Below are 23,238 nucleotides of genomic sequence, written 5' to 3'. Positions count from 1 at the left end.
TGTACCCTGTGTGTACTGCCAGAGTCTCTGTGAGTTTATAACTACATCAGTTCTGTTATGTTTCTCAGATACTTTTTTCCTTGGAGTTATACACCAACTCTGGCTTTTACCAACTCTGGTCTCAGCCTCCTCTTCAGCATAATTCTGAGTCTCAATGAGAACACATACCATTTGATGAATGTTAAGAGAAGCTTTCCTTGAGAGAAGCCGTCCTGCCAGCCTGGTTCCAGAGCCGCTTTCCCTCCAGCCTGGTTCTAGAGCCGTGTCAGTCCCAAATAAACACACAGGAGGCTATATGAATTATGAAGCTGTTGGCCTTGTTTGTCTCTTACTGGCTAGCTCTGCTTTAAGTAATTACCCCATAATTGTTAATCTAAGTATGTCTCTTACCGGAGAATAGTTCTGGGCTCCTACCCCAATGGCATTACATGTTGACTCTCAGTGTTTCTCCTTCCCAGAATCCTCCTGGACTCCTAGCCCCACCTATCTAGATTCCTATAGGCTCAACAGTACTTTATTGACAAATAACAGGCAAATAACAGGACTTCCCCAACAGATGAACATACACCATTTAGAACTGAGTGCTCCTAAGGTCTTTCACTCTCAATACATTGTCTACTTGTGGGTCTCTGTGTTAGCTCCCATATACTATAAGAGATTCTCTGCTGCAGATCAAGCAAATCACTGATATATGGGTGTAGCAATCGTTGTACTGCTATGTTGCTTTACCAAAACAATAATAATAGGTATTCCACTAGGCCTAAAACCAATCTAATATCAGATTAATGACCTTTTTATAACAATGTCAGAAGTGGATCCACTCATGGAAATGGTCTTAAATCCAATCAGAAGGTGTTTGGTTAATCCTACAACATTTGTGATACCATTGAAAGAATATAACTTGCAAGGCCTGTCACTGTTACAGGATGCAGTGTTTGTAGCTATGTAACACCAGGTTTGAATACTAATATTTGTGGTTTGTATGTGTTTTCAATGATTAACAGAAAAACACCAAGATATAATGGACAAAAGAGTAATAACATAATCTGAAAAATAGTATTTATTTATTTTTTGTTTGTTTATTTATTTTTCTTTATTTCCTTGAAAATATGTACTGACCAAGTCTGGTTTATTTGTTTTTCCAGAAGAGACATTACTAAAATTCTTTATTTTGGCATCATCAATAAACAATGAATGTTGATACAATGAAAGTCAGAAGTGTTTTTTCACGACTGGAGTGGGTGAAAACATCCATTTAAACTAATTTAAGGCAAATTGTAGCATTTCCCCAGATGTATACGTTGGTTGAACTTACCATTCATTTGCTGTAAAGGAATCAACAATAGCCAGAAATGACTCAACTTTCCCTCAGTCACTAAACATTTAAACAAATAGCTGGGAATCCAGCATGGGACTGTTCCAGACCCCCTGAATTTGGATGTCACTTTGGAGGTCTGGTTAATCTATGGGTCTGGTATGCGAATGAACTTTGGGTGTCCACTCCACATAAAGAGATACTCTCTCAACCTAGACACATGGGGAAGGGTCTAGGCCCTGTTCCAAATGGTATGATAGATTTTGAAGACCAGCCATGGAAGGCCTCACCCTCCCTGGGGAGCAGAAAAGGGATGGGATAGAGGGTTGTTGGGGGGCAGGGGAGGGGGGGAGGAGAGGGACAGGGAACTGGTATTGACACATAAAAGAAGGTTGTTTCTAATTTCAATTTCAAAAAAAGGAAAAAAAGAAATAATGAAGTTTGAAATAGGCTTGTGAATGGATACTAATTTTTACTATATATTCACATATTTAGTACATTATATTTAAGCAGAAGATCAAGAGAAAAAATCTTTCTAGAAGAAAATCTTCAAATACTGAAATATTAACTAATTTGATTTTACTTATTTCATTTATAAAGTATAATCTTGAAGGGGCTACCTAAATTGATATGACGTTTCCTATGTTAATTTGAAATTTTGTGGCAGTGCTAGTGTTGATTTTGGCAATCATTATTTTTTCAAGTCATCAAGAATTTCTTGCTTTCTTATTCTGTTCCAAGAATCTGGAATAGCACCTAAATTTGTAAATTTTCTTCCATATTTCTCTTCAAGCTTCGATCTGAAGTGACAGATAAACCATTTCCAATACGGCTGGGTAGATAAGTCTGGAGTGATGCTCCATGTGGCATAATCACCTCCTGCTTCTCGATATTTCTTGTATAGGAATGTACGGATATCATTTAAAATAAATGAACGATCACTTGCTACAGAAGTAGTACAGATGTCAGTGACAAAGTAGTCTGTTTTATGATAATGGACTCCACTGACAGCCTGAGGGCGGTGGAAAGGCACACTGTGGTCTCCTTCATGTGAGGGAATAGTGTTTGTACAAATTGCTTTACAAAAAGGACACTGTTTCCAGCAGCCACAGAGATGCTCAGAGAGAATTTTCTCAATGTCAGGAACTATTTCATCTATGGGCCTCCCTGAGCAGTCCTCTTCTACTTTCCTCATTGCAGGATCCAAAGCTGCACTCATGGCTTCTTTGAGAAACTCAGTATCCTTAATCTCCTGGTGCTCGATGCTTATCAGGTCTCTTCTTGGAAAGATCAAGTTGCTCCCTAGATGATCACAGAACAAATCCAACCAGCGAGAAGCGGTGCTGCTATTATCATAAGCGACTTCTGTGGTCTTGTGAATAGCAGTGAGGATGGCATTCTTGATGTCACCTAAACTTATTTTTAAAAAAGTTTTTACTTTTTCACCTTCTTTTTCTGAACAGTATGTTCTAATGTGGTCTCTAATGTAATCCCTGAAAAAGGAATGTGGCTGATGAATGTATTGCCAATACTTATCAAAGTTTTCTTCTTCTGCCAGAGAAATGAGAATATGATTCTCCAAGTTAGCCCTGTTTCCATTGAATTCAGGGCAGGTAGCTCTCATGTCCCCAGCTACTTTAAGACCTATTTTGTCCCATATGGTGGTAGAGATAGCAGGAGTGAGCTTGAGCCACAGGAAGTCAACAAAGGATGTAATGGAGGTAGCACCTTGGCAGGAGATCTTAAAACTCATGAAGAAATCATCTTTCTTGATCTCCAGATAGTTCACAGGGTCATTTGATCTCTTGAATGCCTCATGCATTTCTTTGAAACTCTTAGATGCTTTTTGGAATAAAAATAAGGCTAAGTCAATGGTGTAGTCTCTGGTAAATGTGTAATCTTCCTCAGGGGAAACAGACGTTTCTAATATCCTCAGGATTTTATGAAAATCGTTCTGATTGTAATCACGCTTTTGCTTCCAAATGCTTGTAATTGTATCATTAAATATTAAAAAAATGTTCTTAGTAGTTTTATTAATGGACTCTTTATGGCAAGTTTCTAAAGTCCTTGGAATTATATGATATTTTTTTTTCATTTGGACATGCTTCTCATAATCAATGTCAAATATTTCTCCATCCTTTCTTTTTAGTTTTTCTGCAATATTTCTTTCCTTTTTGAAATAACCTAGAAAAATGCTTTCAGCATCCCCATCTATGTTGGGCTCTGTAACAGGAGGTGCAGTAGAAGACACATTGTAAATCCAATTTGTCCAAACTTGATTGAATTTCTCACGCAACTCTTCATCATTCAATTCTTTACCTTTCAGACGTAAAGCCAACTTTCGACTCCTCTCTAACAATTCGTTTTCATATTGTGACTTTTGGTTATCTAGTGTTTCTTGGCTTTTTTTAAGACTGATGAGTTCATTGCCTTTGCTTCTGGTGTCTGAAATAAGTGCATCTTTAAGAATTAGTAGCTTATGTTCAAAATTTGCTTTCCATTGTATCAATGTATCACTCTCCGGGTCTTCTTCAAAATACTTGTCAAATTCTTGCTTGATAGTTTCATACTTGTTGTTAAGTGGACCTTCTAGTACATCGGTTGTGAGTGTCGGGATTTTTCCATTTTGAATCTGATTGTTCAACTGATTCTGTAATTCCAGCACATGATTCCTCAGTTCCCAGGTCCAGCGGTTATACATGGTTTCCAGTTTACTCATGGCTATGACCTCTTGTGTGTTCCTAAAACTGAAAATGAAATTCTCACTGACCAGGGCCTTCCACAAATCTTGAACTCTAAATTTGACATCTGAGATCTTCATGATTCTTCCCCTGGATTCCTGCTGGGCAATCCTAAGAATCCCACTCTTCAGTTCCTGGACATTATGACTATAGCGAGGATTAGGAGGAGCCATTGGTGGATTGCCATCCCAGAGGTGGGCAAAGTAGTAGACATGACTATTGACATCAAATTTAATTACATCATTAAAGTGGGTTATGTTTGAGCACTCTTCCTGTTCAGCTGCTAATGCGGTCATTTCATCCAGTCTCTGCTCCAGTCTCCTTCGTCCTTCCATAGTTTGGTCTTTTGCTGTTACTTCTCCTACATTCTGATGGACAAAGATGCAACTGGGGGAGATTTTCACTTGTTTCATTCTCAGAAAGGCCTGAACAACTATCTGGAGGATGTCCTGCATCTCTGATGGATTCTCCCCAAAAATATTGATCAGAGTCAAGTTCCCAAGGCCAATAACAAATGTAGCCAACTCATTGTCCCAATTCTGGGATTTATTGTTGAGTTCTGGAGCCCGGAGTCCTTCTGTGTCTACAACAAGCATAAAATCAAAGCCAACCTCTTCTGCAAATTTCTCATCCACCTCCAAGATCTGCATGTAGGCTCCCTTGGTACATCTGCCTGCACTAACTGTGAACTCTAACCCAAACAGTGCATTCAGTAGGGTAGACTTCCCTGAGCTCTGCAGACCAAGGATAGAGAGAACAAACAGTCTTTTATCTCCAAGTTTCTCTGAGACCTTGTCAAAAACAGCTGCCACCCACTTTAGAGGCACATATGAAGCATCCCCATCCATGAGCTCAATGGGAACACCAGCTACCAACAGATCTGCAGCTATTTGGGGGAGGCAGAGAAAAAGGCTATCTCTAGAGGAGGAAGTTTCTTCCAGAGCTTCATAGATCTGGCCAACTTCTCGGAGAAGGTGCTCAATTCCAAAAGTGCAGTTAAGAATCTCCGTAGAGATGGCTTCTATCTGTTTCTGCCACAGTGTAAGCAAGTTGCTTTTCTCTGCCTTTTTCTTTTCTACCTGTACCTGTGACCATAAAATTTGCTGATTTTCATGTAAAATCTCCAAATGTTCCTTGGTTAGGTTTTCCAAAACTACACTTAACCAGTATAAGAAGTAAAGTTTGAGATCATTTTCTGAGTCTTCTTTGAGAATTTTTAAGACAGATTGCATTAAATCATTGAGGGGGAAGGCCTTTTTAAACTGCTGCCATCGTATTTTTTGTTTTTCTGTCTCAATGTCATTCTTGTGTTGTTCAATGCTCCGATGCCCCTTTTCTTGCAGATGATAGAGTTCTTTGTCTTTCTTACACCAAAGGTGCCACAGTTGTCCCTGAAGAGGTACCAAATTTTCTTTTACCTGAGACAACTTGGTTTGTTTCAGGAGTTCCATATTTGTCTGGGCTTTTTCTTTGGCTTCCTTCAATTTTCTTTGGTCTTCATCAATCTTGAATCCTTGTTTTCGAGCCACCTGTGAACAGTCTTCTATACTGAGAGCAGTGCCAGAGATCTCCAGTAAATTTTTGATGGTGGTCATGAGTTCTTCTGTTAATTCTGCCTCGTTTCTATTCCTAATGCCAATTCTTACCTTTTTTCCAGAATTATTAGTCATTACTTTTTCTTTGTCATCAATTAAACAGACCAGAGATTTTGATGACTGCCACAGGTGTCTGACAAGTTTTTGGTTTTCTTTATTGTTATCAGAAGCTGACATGAGGATCACGATGAGAGAAGAGACATCCTGCAGGAAGCTGAGTTGTTGCCTATGTTCTTTGGCATCTCCATGAAGGTTTGTGAAAGCCACACACTTGTCAAATATGTCCTCACCTTGGCTTCCTGGGCAGAACCAGCATATCTCCACCACTCCCTCCATCAGGAGACAGTGTTTGCTGCTTCCTCTGCTGTGTCTGTGAAAAAACACATCATGTTTATGTCTGCTGAGGAGAGAGTTCATGATCTGAGATTTAGAAGCAGAAAGGATATTTCCAACTCTAATGAAGGACACAATGGGACTAGAGACACAGCACATCTGCTCTTTCTTGTGACTGTAACTTTTGTCCTGTGGTGATTTACTTGACTCTTGCCAACTTTTCCTAACTTGCCTGAGAGACCAGAGAGAAAATTCCATGTGAGAATTATTGGGATTTGGCACTACAAGGGGTAGTGCAAATTGACAAATGGAAAGTTTGGACAAAATATATTGCCTGGCAAGATCATCTGCACAATGAAAAATGGCCATCTGGATGTCCATTGGGTGAATGTGGTACTGGGACTCAGTGCCTAAAGATTTAGTGACTTCCTCTCTGTCATCAAACAACTCTTCATATGGATCAATAACATCATCTTCCTGGTCAGAGGCACCTTTAAAGTCTCCAGTTTCTGCATTTCCAGCTTTTTTGAAGATCAGATGTCTGAACCCACAATCTAGCATCAGTAGCTTTTGTAGGAAATAAAAGGGAAGTTCCTCTTCACATCTTGGCTGTGTGTTGTACACAGAAGTCTTGTAAATCATATGGAAGTCAGCTCTGCTCATGCTTTTTGGGTAGTAATGTTGTAGGCCTAGACGCTGGAGTAAGTCTAGGAAAGGTCCTTTTTCTATCACCTCTTTTTCTTCTTGTTCATAAGATTCTTTCTTTTTATTCAGGAGACTTTGCAATTGTTTTCTCACCTCATCCATCTGCAAAGAAGAGATGATGTCTTCATATTTCCCATCAATGAGTAATCTCAAATTACTCTCTAAATTTTCCCAATAATGATCTGTTCCAAATTTTGTGAGGGCATGCACAACTTTAGTAGACAATAAGTGCTCCATGTGTTGCCTTGTTAATGCCAAGCGTTGTGCTTTTTCTTCTGGAGAAATGGCTGAGACCCCAACAGTTGTCGTCAGAGCTTTGAGCACCAGGAATGCCTGTGCCCTGTCAATGCAGATAGTTTTGAGTTCCTGATATCTGTGTTGGACAGTTTGTATTTCATCAAGAAGGTAGGTTAACTCAGCGCACCCCAGGAGAGGCTGGAAAATCCTGCTTTCCAGCTGATAGCCTGCACCAGCTGCAATGGAGAGTAGTAGCAGCTGCATGTCTGGCTGCTCTGCTTCTCTGAGGTAGATCAAGAAGGAGTCAAGAGCTGTGGTGACATCACAGGTGGCCTTCCTTTGAGCCCCTTCCACTGTTTCTGGGAACTCAGATTTGATGTTTGCTTCTGTGAGAGATTTTTGGATTTCTTTCAAATGTCTAAGGAACTCAGACAATTCAGTGATTTTGACTTGCTGTTCCTCTGACTCTGTGTGGTAGATCCACTGAATGACTGACCTTACCTGAGGAAAGTTTTTCACTTTGTAGACATGAGGTTCTAGAAGGCTGCGGAACTGAGATTTAATAAACTGTGTTTTTTCGATGGATGAGGTCTTGCAAAAGTTGACAGTCCTCATGAGAAAATTTTGTAGATCCCAGTTTGTGAGGCATGTATTAATCCAAATGTCATACCCTTTTGTTTTGTGAGCCAATGCTTGCATGAATCCTATCATGTTGTTAAGCTGTTCTTCTGGGTCAGAGACCTCCCAGGATTTCACATCATCCAGGAATTTTCCTGCTTCCTTTATGGAACTCAGCATCTCTTCTCCAGCCTGGATGTGGGCAGCAAGGCCTGTCAGAGCAGAGTAGTTGTCTGCTAGGCAACTAGCCACCAGAAAGGGGTCCTTAAAATTGTTTCTGTGGTTAGACAGGATGATGTCCCAAATGGGCACCAGCTGAAGTTCTCGGTCAATGACAGACCACGTTTTATTGCTGGCAAGAAGTCCAGTTGTCCACTGAGAAATTCCATTAGCTTCTGGTGGTCCACCTATCTGAGCCACAGATAATTTCACTTTTAATTGAATCTGCTGGTTAGTTGAATTTTTGTAGGATCTTACTGAATGTGAGTCTGATGCTGTTATCTCTCCCCCAACTTTAATCCCAAAGCCACTGTAGCTTGCCCTTATGTAGGCATTCAAAGCTTCTGCTGTCTGCTGCTTCACCTGATCCAGATGGTCACTTATGAAACCCTCTGAAATGGCCTTCCAGCAATAGATTCCCCCAAGGTGTAGAGGGCCTTGATTAGCATGAGAGCCAAATCTGTTGAAGAAGTTTTCAGTCCTATTCCTCAGTGAGAGGAATCTGTCTGGTCCATCAGTGTGTTCCAGTTGCTCTTCAATGATTTTCAGTTCCTTGAGAGCAGCGGTGGAGAGCTGGAGCTGATCATTGCTGAAGTGGAAGGAGGCTAGTGGGTTGTAGCTGAACATTGATGAGCAGAAATAAGAGTGTTTAGAATGTGACTGGTGGGCATCTGTGGATTCTGAATGCTTGACTTTGTCCATCCCACCTTCTGAACTAAATCCCCAGCCTCCACCCTTTGCTGACAGTGTTAATCTGAAACCGAGTTTTTCCACAGTTTCTGTGAATTGGGATTCTTCTTTGGAAGATGCAAACTCTTTTGTTTCCATCTGTTTTCCTTGCTCAGATCCAAAGAGGATGAATTCCTGAGGGACCCTGAGTAGTTCTTCTCTCCTTGCTACCAGGTCCTTTTGGTGGGAGGCCTTATAAATTCCCTGCAGAGCCAGCCCTCCAGATGTGAATCTTAGCAGGTCTCTATCTGAGAAGTTTTCACTGTTTGCCAGTGTCTGTTCTATGTGACTGAGATGTCTCTCCATTGTTTCAGTGACGTCTTTTAGGGGCACTTCAAGTCCAGGCCAGCACTCTTCAGGGATCTCCATTGCCTGTCTCAGCTCTGCTTCTTTCCTCCTCACTGCCTCTTCCTGTCTGTGCTTCCCTTGTGACTGCAAGGCCCTCAGTTCCTGCAGTGCCTGTCCTGCCTGCCTTTGCCTGTTCTTTATCATCTGTCCTGGAGTCTCTTGGAAGTGTGCAACATTGTTTGGCTGTGAGAAGTCAATCAGCTTCTCTAGGGCCTTTTTCTCCCATGTGTGTTGTGTCTGGGACTTCAGCTTCTGGAGGTCTTTTTCTTCTAAGTGTTGTAAGGCCTGGGCACAGGTCACACCCAGGTCTTCCTGAAGCTTAGGCAGCCAGTAGTCAATAGACAGCCCCAATTCTGTCAGCACCTCCTGGAGATTTTGCTGTCTTCTGCTTCTGGACTGAGGCTCATCATGGATGCACTTTTCTGTTTCCATGGCTCTGTGAAGAAAAGGTACATATTCAGTCAGTTTCTCAAGTGTAAGAATTCTTGTCCACATTAATGTGTGAGGGTTCTTAAGAGCCTAGTCTGCAAATCTCTTCATGCCTTCATCTAATTATCTTAATTACAGTTGTTTAAAATGTTTCTTATATCCATTTCTATTTGCTGAATATAGTTTATGTGTCTGGCTATCATTAATAGCTATAATGTACCAGATTTCTCTTTAAATATATAATGGCTCCCTCTCTTAAGGTATATCTTTTCGTTATCTCTGTCTCTATTTTTCCCTCCACTAGATCTTTCTGATCCCTCATGTTCTCCTTCTCTATTCCCTTTCTACTACTTCCCTCTCCTCTACTCTCCCCCCTCCCATAAGTTTAAAGAGCAATATGGCACTAGGGAAATGTCCAGAGCTCCCCAAGGATAACCCCAACTAAGAATATAAGCCATAGTTGAAAGGCCACCTTAAATGCCCTTCCTATAATGAGAATGATAACTATCTTATATGCCATCCTAGAGCCTACATCCAGTTGGTGATAGAAGCAGAAGCAGAGATGTACAGCTCAGCACTGAGCCTGACTCTTGGAATCCAGTTGTAAAGAGGGAGGAGTGATGGGCAAAGGGATTGAGACCATGCTAGGGAAATTCACAGAAACAACTGACCTGAGCAAGTGGGAGCTCACAGACCCCAGTCTGACAGCTGGGAAACCAGCATAGGACAAAACCAGGCTCCCTGAATGTGGGTGTTAGCTGGAAGGCCAGGGCAGTCTATGGGGCCTCTGACAGTGTAATCAGTATTTATCCCTAGGGCATGAATGGACTTTGGGAGCCCATTACCCCATGGAGGGATATTCTCTCAGCCTAGATACATGGAGGAGGGCATAGGTCCTGCCCAAAATGATGTGACAAACTTTGATGATCCCGCAAAGGAGACCTCACCCTCCCTGGGGAGTGGATGCAGGGTGGGATGGGGTGGCTATTGGTGGACAACATGGGAGGACAGGAAGGAGAGGAAACTGGGATTGGTATGTAAAGTAAGATTGTTTTTAATTTTAATTTAAAAAATTAAAAAATGAGCTTCAATGTAATAAATTAGTTTTAAGCATTTCTTCCTACATTGACTCAACATCAGAACCATTAAATTAATGGTTAAGATTGAATACACAGTTAGGTGATAACCTAGTTCTTATCTTAAATAAAAGCTGATTAAATTTTCTATATTTGTTTCTATGAGACCTATGTTGACTGTTTCCCATGAAAATTTCTTGAATACACCTTAAGTTATGTAGTATTTATTTGACCTGCCATCATAAATAAATTCTACTTTGTGCATGTCTGTCACTCATTTCTAACTTTCAAATTTTGTCCTAGGATGCTGTCTTAGTGTCCTTTCTATTGTGATCATACATTGTGACTAAGGCATCTTATAAAAGAATTGGTTTCATTTGGGGCTTATGGTGTCAGATGTCTGTGACCATGATGTCTGGGGCATGGCAGGGGTTAGGCAGGAATGGTAATGAAGCAGTAACTGAGAGCTCACAATACAGACAGAAATTGAGAGAGTTGTATGTTTTTCTCTGTGTGTATGTGTTTGTGCGTGTGTGTGTGTGTGTGTGTGTGTGTGTGAGAGAGAGAGAGAGAGAGAGAGAGACAGACAGACAGACAGACAGACAGACAGTCAGACAGACAGAGACACAGACATGGAGACACAGAGAAAGACGGATATCGAGAGAGGGGAGGGAAATGTAAGGAGAGATTAGGAAGATAGATAATAGATAGATAGATAGATAGATAGATAGATAGATAGATAGATAGATAGACAGATATTGGGAATGTCTTGAATCTTTTGAATCTTCAAAACCCACCTCTGGTGACATATCTCCTCCAACATGGCCACACCTGTTAATCCTTCAAAAGGAGTTCCACCAACTGGGGACTAAGCACCCATATAAATGAGACTATGGATATTCGCATTTGAACCACCCCCCCAAATCCAAGAATGTTTAAGTGCACTTTGAAAACCTGTACTCCACAAAATCAGAAAATCTAAAAGAAATGGGTAAATTTCTCTTTATACCATTTACCAAAGTTAAATTAAGATTATAATAACAATTTAAATAGATCTATAATCCCTAAGGAAATAGAAGCAGCCATTAAAATCTCCCCAAATAACAACTACAAAAAAAAAGCCCAGTGCCAGATGGTTTTAGTGCAGAATTCTTCTAGACCTTGAAAGAAGAGCTAACATAAACACTACTCAAATTATTCCATCAAGTAGAAACAGAAGGAACATTGCCAAATTCATTTTATGAGGCCACAGTCATCCTGATATACAACCCATACAAATCACACAAAGATTCAATAGAGATAGAAAATTATAAAACCATTTACCTAATGAATATAAATGCAAAAATACTCAATAAAATATCCACAAACTGAATCACATATCATATATATCAAGTATCTTCATCCCATGAATGCATGGATGGTTCTCCATATGAAAATCAGTCACTATCAGTTTATGCTGGAAAGGATGTGGAGAAAGGGGAACACTCCTCTGCTTCTGGTGGGAGTGAAAACTCGTACAGCCTCTTTGGAAATCAGTATTCCTGGTTCCTCAGGAAAATGAGAATCAGTCTTCGATGCTTAGGTATATCCCCAAAAGACCCACGTTCATACAACAAGGACATGGGTTCAACCATGTTCAAAGCAGCATTATTTGTAGTAGCCAGAACCTGGAAGCAACCTAGATGTCCTTCAGCTGAAGAATGGATGAAGGAAATGTAGTACATTTACACAGTGGAGTACTATTCAGTGGGGGAAAAAAGCAACAAAATATAAACAATGGAATCTTGAAATTTGTAGACAAGTAAATGGAACTAGGGGAAACCATCCTGAGTGACATGTTCCAGTCACAAAAAGACAAACATCAATTTTAGACTAGAGCAAAGGATTACTAGCCTACAGTTCACACAGCCAGAGAATTTAGAAAGCAAGGAGTACCCTAAGAGAGACATACATGGTCCCAAAGAGAAGGGGAAAGGGACAACATTTCCTGAGCTAATTGGGAGAATAGGGGGAGGGGAGAGTAAGTTAGGAGAAAGAGAAAGGGAGAAGAGGGAAGAGGAGGACATGAGCGAGTAAGAAGATCGAGTCAAGGGAAAAATAGAGGAGAGCAAGACAAGAGATATCATAATAGAGGGAGCCATTATAGGTTTAAAGAGAAATCTGACTCTAGGGATATGTCCAGAGATCTACAATGTTGACCCCAAATAACAATCTAAGCAATAGTCGAGAGGCTACCTTAAATACCTTTCTCTGCTAGTGAGATTGATGACTACCTTATATGTCATCCTAGAGCCTTCATCCAGTAGCTGATGGAAGCAGAAGCAGACACTCACAGCTAAACACAGAGCTGAACTCTGGAACCCAGTTTCAGAGAGGGAGGAGTGATGAGCAAAGGGGTCAAAACCAGGCTGGAGAAACCCACAGAAACAGCTGGCCTGAAGAAGGGCGAGCTCATGGCTGGGAAACCAGAATAGGACTGTTCCAGAGCCCCTGAACATGGATGTCAGTTTGGATGTCTGGTTAATCTATGAGGCCTCTGGTAGTGAATCAGTATTTATTCCTAGTACATGAATGGACTTTGGGAGCCCACTCCACATAGAAGGACACTCTCTTAGCCTAGACACATGGGAGGGGTTCTAGGCACTGCTCCAAATGATATGACAGACTTTGAAGATCCCCCATGGAAGGCTTCACCCTCCTTGGGGAGCAGAAATGGGATGGGATAGGAGGTTGGTAGGGGGAAGAGGAGGATGGGAGGGAGAGGGAACAAGGATTGACATGTAAAATAAGCTTGTTTCTAATTTAAATAAAGAAAAGAAAAAAGAGAAAATCAGTCACTGTAATCAACCATGTGAGCAAACCGAAAGAAAAAAAATTCATGATTGTCTCACTAGGTGCTGAAAAGCCTTTGACAAAATCCAGTAAGTCTTCATAATAAAACTCTTGGAGAGATCAGGAATACAAGGAACAAAACTAAGCATAATAAAGGCAATTTACAGCGAGCAGACAGGGAACATCAAATTAAATGCAGAGAAACTCAAAGCAATTCTACCAAAATCAGGAATTAAAAAATCTGTCATCTCTTTCCGTATCTTTTTCACTATCATACCTGAAAGAGCAATAAGACAACTGGAAGAGATCAAGGAGATTCTGATATCAGTAGTATAGTGGTTATCACTTTTGCCTCACAAATTGGAAAGGAAGAAGTCAGAGTATAGTGGATTTGCAGATATTATGATAGAATACAAAAGAGACCCAAAAATTCTACCAGGGAACTCCTTTAGCTGATAAACTCCTTCAATAAAGTGGCTATAGATACAAGACTAACTAAAAAAAAAACAAAAAACAAAAACAAAAACAAAAAACAAACAAACAAAAACAGTAGCTCTCCTGTACACAAAAGACAAGGTGGTTGAGAAAGAAATTTGGAAAACAAAACCCTTTTCTGCTTTAATTTTGTGACTTTTTCTTTTTTATTTAAATTAGAAACAATTGTGTATCAATCCCAGTTCTCTCTCCCTTCCATCCTCCCATGCCATCCATTGATTGATTCCTCCATTCCACCCTTCCTATCCACTCCCCAGGAAGAGTGAGGGCATCATCAAAGTCTGTATATCATTTGAGACAGGGCCTAGCCCCTCTCCCCCACCATGTATCTAGGCTGAGACACTATCCCTCCACAGAGGAATGGGCTCCCAAAGTCCATTCATGCACTAGGGATAAATACTGTTTCCAGCCCCAGAGACCCCATAGACTGACCGCCAGGCCTCCTGACACCTACATTCATGGGGCCTAGTTCAGTCATGTGCTAGTTCACTAGCTGTCAGATTGGGGTCCGTGAGCTCTCACTTGCTCAGGTCAGCTGTTTCTGTGGGTTTCCTCATCATGGTTTTGATCCCTTTGCTCACCTCTCCTCCCTCTCTACAACTGGATTACAGAAGGGCTTGACTGGGGATCTCTGCTTTTGCTTACATCAGCTACTGGGTGAAGGCTCTAAGATGACATTTGAGGTAGTCATCAATCTTATTATAGGGGAAGGGCATTTAACGTGGCTTCTCCCTGTTGCTTAGATTCTTATTTGGGGTCATTTTTGTGGATCCCTGGACAATTCCTTAGTGCCAGATTTCTCTTTAAACCTATAATGGTTCCCTCTATTAAGGCATCTTTTTTCTTGCTCTCCTCTATTCTTCCCATGACCTTTTCAACAGCCACAAATTATATAAACTATCTTGAGGTAACTGTAAAAAAAACTGTATTATAAAACTTGAAGACTTTGAAGAAAGAAATTGAGGAAGATATCAGCAGATGAAAAGATCTCCCATGCTCATGAATTGGTAAGATTAACATAGTAAAAGCAGTCATCTTACCAAAAATAATCTACAAATTCAATTTACTTCCCATTGAAATTCTAATGCAATTCATTATACACCTTGAAACCACAATACTCAAGCAAACCCAGGGCAGCTAAAGCAATCCTGGAAAATAGAAAAACTGAAGATTTCAAGCTCTACTACAGAGTTATAGAAAGAAAAATTGCATGGTATTGACATAAAAACAGCCACATTGATTAATGGAATTGATTGAAGACACAGCCATATGTTTGTATGCTGAATGATACCTGATTTTTGATAATGAATATAAAAATACACAATGGAAAAAAGAAAGCATTTTCTATCAATGATACTGCTCTAACTGGTTGTCTGCATGTAGAAGACTGCAAAGAGATCCATATCTATGACTCTGCACAGACCTCAAGTCCAAGTGGATCAAAATTCAACATAATAAAACCAGATACACTGAACATTATAGAAGAGGCAGTGGAGAATATCCTCGAACTCCCTGGTACAGGATACAAGTTTGAGTACAGAATACTGATAGCACACGCACTAACATAAACCATCAATAAATGGGACCTAATGAAACTGAAAATCTTCTGTAAGGTGAAGGACACTGTCACTAGGACAAAAGAGCAGCCAAAAGAATGAGAAAAGATTTTCACCAGCTCTGTATCTGACAGAGAGCTAGTATCCAAAGTATGTAAAGAACTCAAGAAACTTGATATCAAAAATTCAAATTGAAACTGGGGTACAGATCTAAGCACTGAATCTGAAGAAAGAAAACTCCCATGGCTGAGAAACACTTAAAGAATGTTCAACATTCTTAGCCATCAGGGAAATGCAGATCAAAACTACTTTGAGATTCCATCTTAGAACTGTCAGAATAGCTACAGTGAAAAACACAAGAGAAAGTATGTACTTGAGAGGATGTGGAGCAAGGCGAACACTCCTCCATTACTGGTGGGAGGGAAAACTTGTACAGCCACTATGGAAATTCACATGACATTTCCTCAGAAAACTGTGAGTCAATCTACCTCAAAACATAGCATTTCCACTATTTTGCACCAAAGACATTCCATTCTACCTCAAGTACACTTGCTCAACTATGTTTGTAGTAGTTTTATTTACAGTATCAAGAAACTGGAAACAACCTAGGTGTCCCTAAACTGAAGAATGGAATATTACTTGGATAAAAAAGTGACATCATTAAACTTGCAGGCCAGAGGATGGAGCTAGAAAAAAAATCATCCAGAGTGAGGTAACGCAGGCCCAGGAAGACAAACATGGTATATACTCACTTATAAATGGACATTAGCATTTTAAAACTTCTTTATTGAATCTTTTGGGGTTTCACACCATGCACCCAAATTCTGTTTACCTCCAAGCTCCCACCATATCCCTCATCATCCCTGCTGTGACCCCCCCCATAAAGAAAATAAAACAAAGTAAGCGAGCAAACAAACAAACGAAATAATAACCCCAATGAACCAAAATAGAACAAAAACTACACCAGGAATATAAATATATCTGCTTATCCTTCTCTCCTGTCCTCTGTCACCTCTTCATCTGTCCTGGTGACATTGGAGGCTTCAGTGTGTCATATCATATGCCCTTTGCCCCATCAGCTTGACTGGCAAGTGCTCATTGCAATGTGTCATTGGTCTGATTCAAGGCCAATGGGTGTGGGTGTTAGCCAGGCATGTCAGATTGAGCCACTAGAGACACCCACCTCAGGTGTGGTGGTGGAGTCAGCTCCCCTATATGCATGCCCTCAGGGTGGGTTCATTCCTGCCTGTGGTGAGGGGTAGGGGCCCCTCTCTCCTGAGTGCAGGGGCCAGTTCACTCACTGTAGGGCCAGAGACAGGCAAGGCCAGCTTTCCTAGGGCAGTGAAGGGTGGGGCCAACTCAGCATAGCCCTCTGATTTAATCTTGCATGGTTCCTAAGGTCTCCTTTGTTAACACTAGCCACAGCATCAGCATAGACACCAGTCACAGGTGGACCATGGACCCAGACATGGTCCTTGGAAGTAGCCTGGACCCAGATGAATCCTAGCTCTGGGTAGGAGGAATGACCACTCAGGTGGAATGGTTCCGGCAGCTGTGTGTCCACTGGACATAATCAAGGCCTCAGGTACCGGCCCAAACTCTGGCCCTTTATGTAACCATGGATGACAATGCAGGATCTGGACTTCTGTTCAGACTCCAGCCATGGTAGGACCATCAACTCCAACATGGTCCTCAGAAGCAGTTGGTTATGGATGTCTCCACTGCCTCCAGTGGTAGTATAACTCTGAAACACTTACTTGGCCACTGATTTGGCCAGGGACATTGGTCCAAATAGACCATGGTTGCAGTAGGGCCACAGATCCTGACATGGCCCTCAGCTACAACTCGGGCCCAGACATAGCCATGTCATTGTATAGCAGCGCAGGCCATTCAGACGTGGTTGCATCCTGGTCTTCAGATTCCAATAGTGCATGTATATGCATATTATAAAAATGAATTGTTAGACTGACTTATGTGACAGAAGGTGGATAGTTCCCCATGGTCATCTGCATACTAGAAAAGTACAGACACTTATTTCTGATCTAGGAAGATGGATGCTTTCTTAGCAGTCAAATCAGTGCTGAAAGCCTGAAGGTCTCCTGGACTGTTTCTGGCATTGAGTACATTCTAAATGTATGAATAAACTGGAATCTGTGTCTTCGGAGAACAATGAAAGTGGGATTTTAGAGAGGAAATAGGAAGAAGAAAAAAATTAAATATCAGTAATGAAAAGATCAATAATTGTCCTTTAAATTTAGAGGAAACCATAAGAATTAGTGAATGACAAAATACTATATTAACCCTTATAGGGAAGATAGATGGAAAATTTGAAGCATACATTAATGGGGGAAGTCCTTTTGTGTACGTGCTTATCTTTTGAGTTGTTGAATAAAGCACTGTTGGTCAATAGGGAAACAAGATAGGTGGGACTAGGATTTGAGGAGGATTTTGGGAAAGAGAGGCACAGTCAATCACGATATAGGACACCAGAGGAGTAACAGATCCGGACCCTTTCTCTGGTAAGAGAAGACCACGTGGAAATACTTAGATTAGCAGTTATGGGTTAATAATTAAGTCAGAGTTAGCCAATAAGAAACCAAGCAAATGTCTAATAGCTTCATATTTAATATACTGTTTCATGTGTTATTTAGGGGCTGAGACTGCTGCAGGACCCAGGCAGCTGACGAGAAGAGCACACATTACTATACATGAACATATAAAAGACCACATCTGAGAAATATGTAGTCAACAGTATGGTAAAAGAGGACAAAATAAAAGTATTTGCTTTAAAATCAGGATTGAGACAAGTGTGTTCATTTTTCTACCTGTGTATCAATGTAGTCCCTGGAATCTTATCAGAGTAATAAGGCAAGATAAATTAAATCAGTGAACAGAAAGAAAGGAAGGAATTCATGTTGCGATATCTACAGATGATATGATCCTGTACTTCATAAACTCTAAAGCTTCCACCATAAAACTTTTAGCATTGACAAACAGTTTCAGCAGAGTATTATGGCAGTATATGAACATTAAAATCATCAGTAACTTTCCAAATACTAACAATGAACTTGAGGAGAATGAAATAAAGAAAAAATGTCTTATTCACAAAAAATGAATAGATAATAAAAATATGACATCTATATACAATATGGTTTTATTTGGTCATAAAGAATGAAATTATGTTGTTTTCTGGAAAATGAATAATGAAGGAAATCATATTCAGTAGAATGAGCTCATCAAAGGGAAAAAAACCTATATTTTCTTTATTAGGGTCAAGATTTTACATAGATAAATGAGATAATTTATATATGCATATATAATTTACATGATGTAAAAGTGGAAGCAAAACTGTGTGGAGGGGCACAGAGATTAATTAAGAGCACTTACTGTTCTTGCAGAGGACCTGGTTTCAGTTCCCAGCACCCACATGGCAGCATGCAATCATCTGTAATTCCATCCTGTGTGAAATTCCAGAGTCAAATGAGTCCATGGCATATGCCTGCACCTACAAATCTCTCAGAGGTTTTTAGTAGGATTCAGGTGTTCATACCCCACTTGTGTTGAAAAACCAGGATCCACTTCATAGGAATAAGAGGTGTCATTAAAAAAGCCAGCAAATGGTTCCCCCAACCCCCCACTCCTAGCAAAAACTGGTGCCAGCATGTTATTTTGCTGACAGCTGTGATGTCTGTTCCCTCTGCACATGTCCTCCTGCACAGGGATGATTTGGTATGTGATAATGCCAACTTGCCTCCAGTATGACCCGAGTAGGCAAATTAGGTAATTTCCCCTGTTTCTTTGTCTTCAAGCTATATATAAACTAGCTTGTTACCCCAATAAACAAGCTACCCTGGACATAGACTGACAAGCCTTTCTTTGTTCCTATGTACTTAAAGCCATGGATATCCTAGCTTCTGTTCTTCCCTGGGTCCTAAGACCATGGTGATGTTTAAAGGGAGGAGACATGCAACACATTGATCTAAAATGATTCAAAGATAGTGGAGTCGGGGGGCATGTATGGTGGGAAATGAGAGGGAAGGGTAGAGAAGAGAATATATGGAGGGATAACTAACATTGAAGACCTTTTAAAAATGTCATTAGGAGACCTACTACTGTAGATGCTTTCTCAAATGTATACGTGTACATATTTAAAAAGAATTAAAATGGAGTTATCTTACAAATGGGTGATCATTGTCCTACTAGACACTACAGGCTGATAGAAAATTGAACAGTGAAAACGCTGCATTGCCCTTTTTGCAGCTGTTGACTAGTTGTTAGCAAACATTACAAATTATGGTCAATTCTCCTGTTTTTAATCTAGAAATTGATAGTAAGACCTTATTGCTGAAGACACTCCATACTGGAGTCTGGGAACACGGGTAGATCCAGCTGGTACTTGCTTGGGAGCTTCATCTCTACTGGCTAGCTTCACAGTGCTGTGATGGGGGAAGTCCTGTGTATTTGTCAATAAAGCGCTGTTGAGCCAATAGGGAGCAAAGATAGGAGGGACTAGGAGTCCAGGAGGACTCTGGGAAGGGAAAACACAGTAGAGTCAAGATGTAACGCCATGGGGTAGGAAGCCTGGAAACTTCTCCGGTAAGAGATATACTTAGATTAACAATTATGGGGTAATTACTTAAGTCAGAGATAGCCAGTAAGAAACAAGCAAGGCCAACAGCTTCATAATGAATATAGCCTCCTGTGTGTTTATTTGGGACTGATGCGGCTCTGGAACCAGGATGGTGGGAAGGCTTCCCTTTACAGTGCTGGAAGGTGCAATAAAGCTGCTTGACTCTGTGCTTTGTGTGGCTTCAGTACCTAAATAAGCTGACCACTGTAAAGAGAAGCTTTTTCCTTTGAGGGCAGCCTTCCCGCTATTTAAAATTAAAATAAAAAAGTTTTCCTCCTTTAAGTTGATTTTCTCAGATATTTAGTCACAGTGTTAGAAAACTAATACCATTCTTTCAATATAAAAAATCTCTGCTCTATAAGAAACAAAATGAAGACAACAGAAGCTGTTTCTTGAGAAAATATCTAATAAAGTACTATCAATCAGAACACAACCTTTAAAAACCAATAGCATGAAATTGAACAACACAATAAAAGACTGGGTCAAATACTTTAGCAAGCTACTCACAAAGAAGATTTACAGATTATTTATAGGTTTAGGAAACATTTATTTTTACATGATATATCATTTTGGAAATGCAAGTGAAAGCAATCATGAACTATTACTCAATGTTTTTGTTGAGTGGGAGTGGACCAAGTCATGTGAATTCAAATAGGCGAACATCAATTATGAAGACTGTTTGGGTTTTTGCAAAACTTAACATTAATCATAGAATGAAGCAATCATATCCCTTGGTATTTTCACAAAGAAGTTGAGAACTTATGTTCACAGAAACATCTGCATACAGATGTCATTGAAGCTTTATTTATAGTTGCTAACTAAGATGGAGGTAGCCAAGGTGCCTATTGTGTGCTTGAATCTGAAATGTCCTTAATGGGCTCATGTGTTGAACACTTGTGTCCTAGTTGGTGGCGCTGGTGGATGTAGAAATAGGACATAGACTCATTAGTTTCACCTACAGTCTCTGAAGCAGGATTAAAGCCTGACATCTCTGCCTTCATTGTGTGTCTGTATTAGGGCTAAAGACACAGAGATAAATTACTGTCCTTAACATTTCCTCTTGAGGGACACTGACTCCCAGAAGAGGAAAAGTTAGAGGAATAATATATCTCTTAGATGAGATTTTTTTTCATTAGGGCTGGGCTCTGCTCTCTGTGGCAAGTGAATAGATGAACAGTTTAACAATTATGGGACCACCTTGCAGGAGTGACCACCTTCTAATTGCTGAGGCATTGATAGATTCATGATGTATAGAACCACAACCAAACCAGGACTGCTCAATTGGGCATACATTTCTCTCTTTAAATCTAAATCTCCCATGCCAATACGCTGATGATAGATTTAGGGACCACTGATTCCCCTGTATGTGTTCATCCCAGAACGGCTAAATAGAATAAATACTCTGTATCATTTTTACCAGTATATGTTTATTTAACTAGATGCCAAGCCAAGATTTTTGGAATTATTGCACTCATGATTTCATCCTAAAAGCTTTGATAAGATTCTTAGTGTAAAGTTTTATTCTAGACAGAATGACCTTCCTTCCTAAATGAATTAAAAATATAAAAGATTAGACAAAGAATTATGCAAGAGTTAGATGAGACATGTGTCTGTTCTACTACATTTTTACTGAAGTCAGGCCAGACATAGCCCATTAAAATTCAGTTCATTGTCTCAGAAAAGAGTAGTGTAAATATTTACTCATTATGATTTGTTAAAAACCAAATACTAAATGAAAGTTTTTCCTGCTTCACAGCTCCTGATCTCTATCTGACCCTCTACCAAAGACAGACTATAACTAACTCTTCTTTCTCTATCCTAGATCATTTAAGGGAAAGCAACCTCTAATTGATTGGCTCACATTAGCCTCTTCCTAGTCATGTTCATCTTCCCATAAAAGAAAGATCCTGTTCTGGGCCAGCCATATGGTTCAGAAAGTATTTGCCACATAAACCTGACAACCTGATTTGATTCCTAGGACCCACATAAATGTTAAATAGAGAAGACAGTCCACAGAGGAGTCCTCTGTTTTCCACTTGTATGTTTGGCAAGTATGCTTTCCCCATCATGCAAAAACCACACAATAACAGCAAAACATTAAAAACATAAGAAAATATCTCTTTCTCCATGGCTTTTGAGATGTTTATATTATAGACCTTACAATGTAGTTTTCCTGATGGAAACGTTCCATTCCATTGTCTGCAATAAAATTTTAAACGGTCTCTCTCCTTATTTACAGTCTTTGATTTATTTGCTCATAAAAATAATCAAGGTATTTTTGGTTTCTGTTATTCTCCCATAATTTTAGACTTATTACTAGTATATAAAATTTAAGACTATTCAGAAATTTGGACTTAATTTGTCTCATTAATGTTTGCAAGCTTTCTGAAATTGAGAAGTCATTGGGATAGTCCTCACCTTCCCTGTCCTCCAAATGAAACCACTGTGTGTCTGCTTTGTCAAACCTTGACAGAAGGAGTAGAAATATTGCTTTGCCTTCTATCTCAAGTTATTTCCCCCAACTTTTATGGTGTGTTAAGGTATAAAGAGAGGCATGTGTATCACACCCTTCACTTCAGCTTGCCTTGTCACTTGGAAAATTGCAATGTTTGTCTGAAAAGAAAATGCAACTTCAAGAGGAAAAGGTCTTAGGTCCAACTTGTGAGAAAACAAGAAACTCTGCTTGAAGAGGAAGACTGCCCAGTGAGAGGTTTTCTTGTTTATCCTAGGGTTACACAATAAGTATGACACTAATTCTTGAAAGATGGGGCAGTGAAGTCTGTTTTTCTCAGAGTTGGCTTCATTTCATGTTTTCAGTGGAACAGCTTGCAATGTGAACTTTAGGTTCACTGCCAAATAATGTTTCTGGTGTCAGTATGTCATAATCGCTGTGTCTCCAATGGCTCTCTTGAGTTTTCTATAAATTCCTATTTTGCATCGTCTATTCTGTTTATTCTATTTACACTTATATGTCCACCCCTCTTCCCTCCTACTTTTCCACTTACTTGTCTCCTTGAGGTCAGGTTCTGCACTGGAGAGACATGCAGGCAGAGTGTGATCCTTCCTGGAGGAGGCAAGACTGCAGTCTGTCATTTACAGTACAGACAGGGTGCCTTATCGGAGGGTAGAGTCTGAATTTACTTTAACCAGGGCAAACCTCCAAATTCTTCTTCTGGAAGGTGTTTCATGTTACTCCTCTTTATATAATTAGTTGTGTCATTAAGGAGTGCAGAGTCCAGTTTATAAGTAACTAATCTAAAATAAAGAGATTAAGAATCCAGTTTTATTGTGATCTGAGAGAAAAGGTAACAAGGGCATGCAAGCTGGAGATATTATTAGTAGCTGTGAGGAGGAGGGGGTTAGATGAGAAAAGAAAGTCA

At 40.1% G+C, this 23,238-nt stretch overlaps 1 protein-coding gene across 1 annotated transcript; it reads right to left on the bottom strand.

The window, feature by feature from the left end:
* Positions 1–1,096: 1,096 nt before the first annotated feature.
* On the bottom strand, positions 1,097–23,002 carry LOC101833568 (interferon-induced very large GTPase 1-like). The gene is made up of 3 exons (XM_040756871.1): positions 22,864–23,002; positions 18,616–18,686; positions 1,097–9,276 (listed from the first exon to the last, which is right to left on the bottom strand). The coding sequence occupies exons 2-3, from the start codon at positions 18,663–18,665 to the stop codon at positions 2,007–2,009; spliced, it is 7,320 nt and encodes a 2,439-aa protein (XP_040612805.1). The 5' UTR covers positions 18,666–18,686; positions 22,864–23,002; the 3' UTR covers positions 1,097–2,006.
* Between the last annotated feature and the right edge of the window lie 236 nt (positions 23,003–23,238).

This window comes from Mesocricetus auratus, unplaced genomic scaffold (genome assembly GCF_017639785.1).
Source record: "Mesocricetus auratus isolate SY011 unplaced genomic scaffold, BCM_Maur_2.0 Super-Scaffold_4256, whole genome shotgun sequence".
Classification (NCBI taxonomy): domain Eukaryota; kingdom Metazoa; phylum Chordata; class Mammalia; order Rodentia; family Cricetidae; genus Mesocricetus; species Mesocricetus auratus.
Note: the sequence above shows the minus strand (reverse complement) of the source record. Positions and strands in the feature narration are given on the sequence as shown.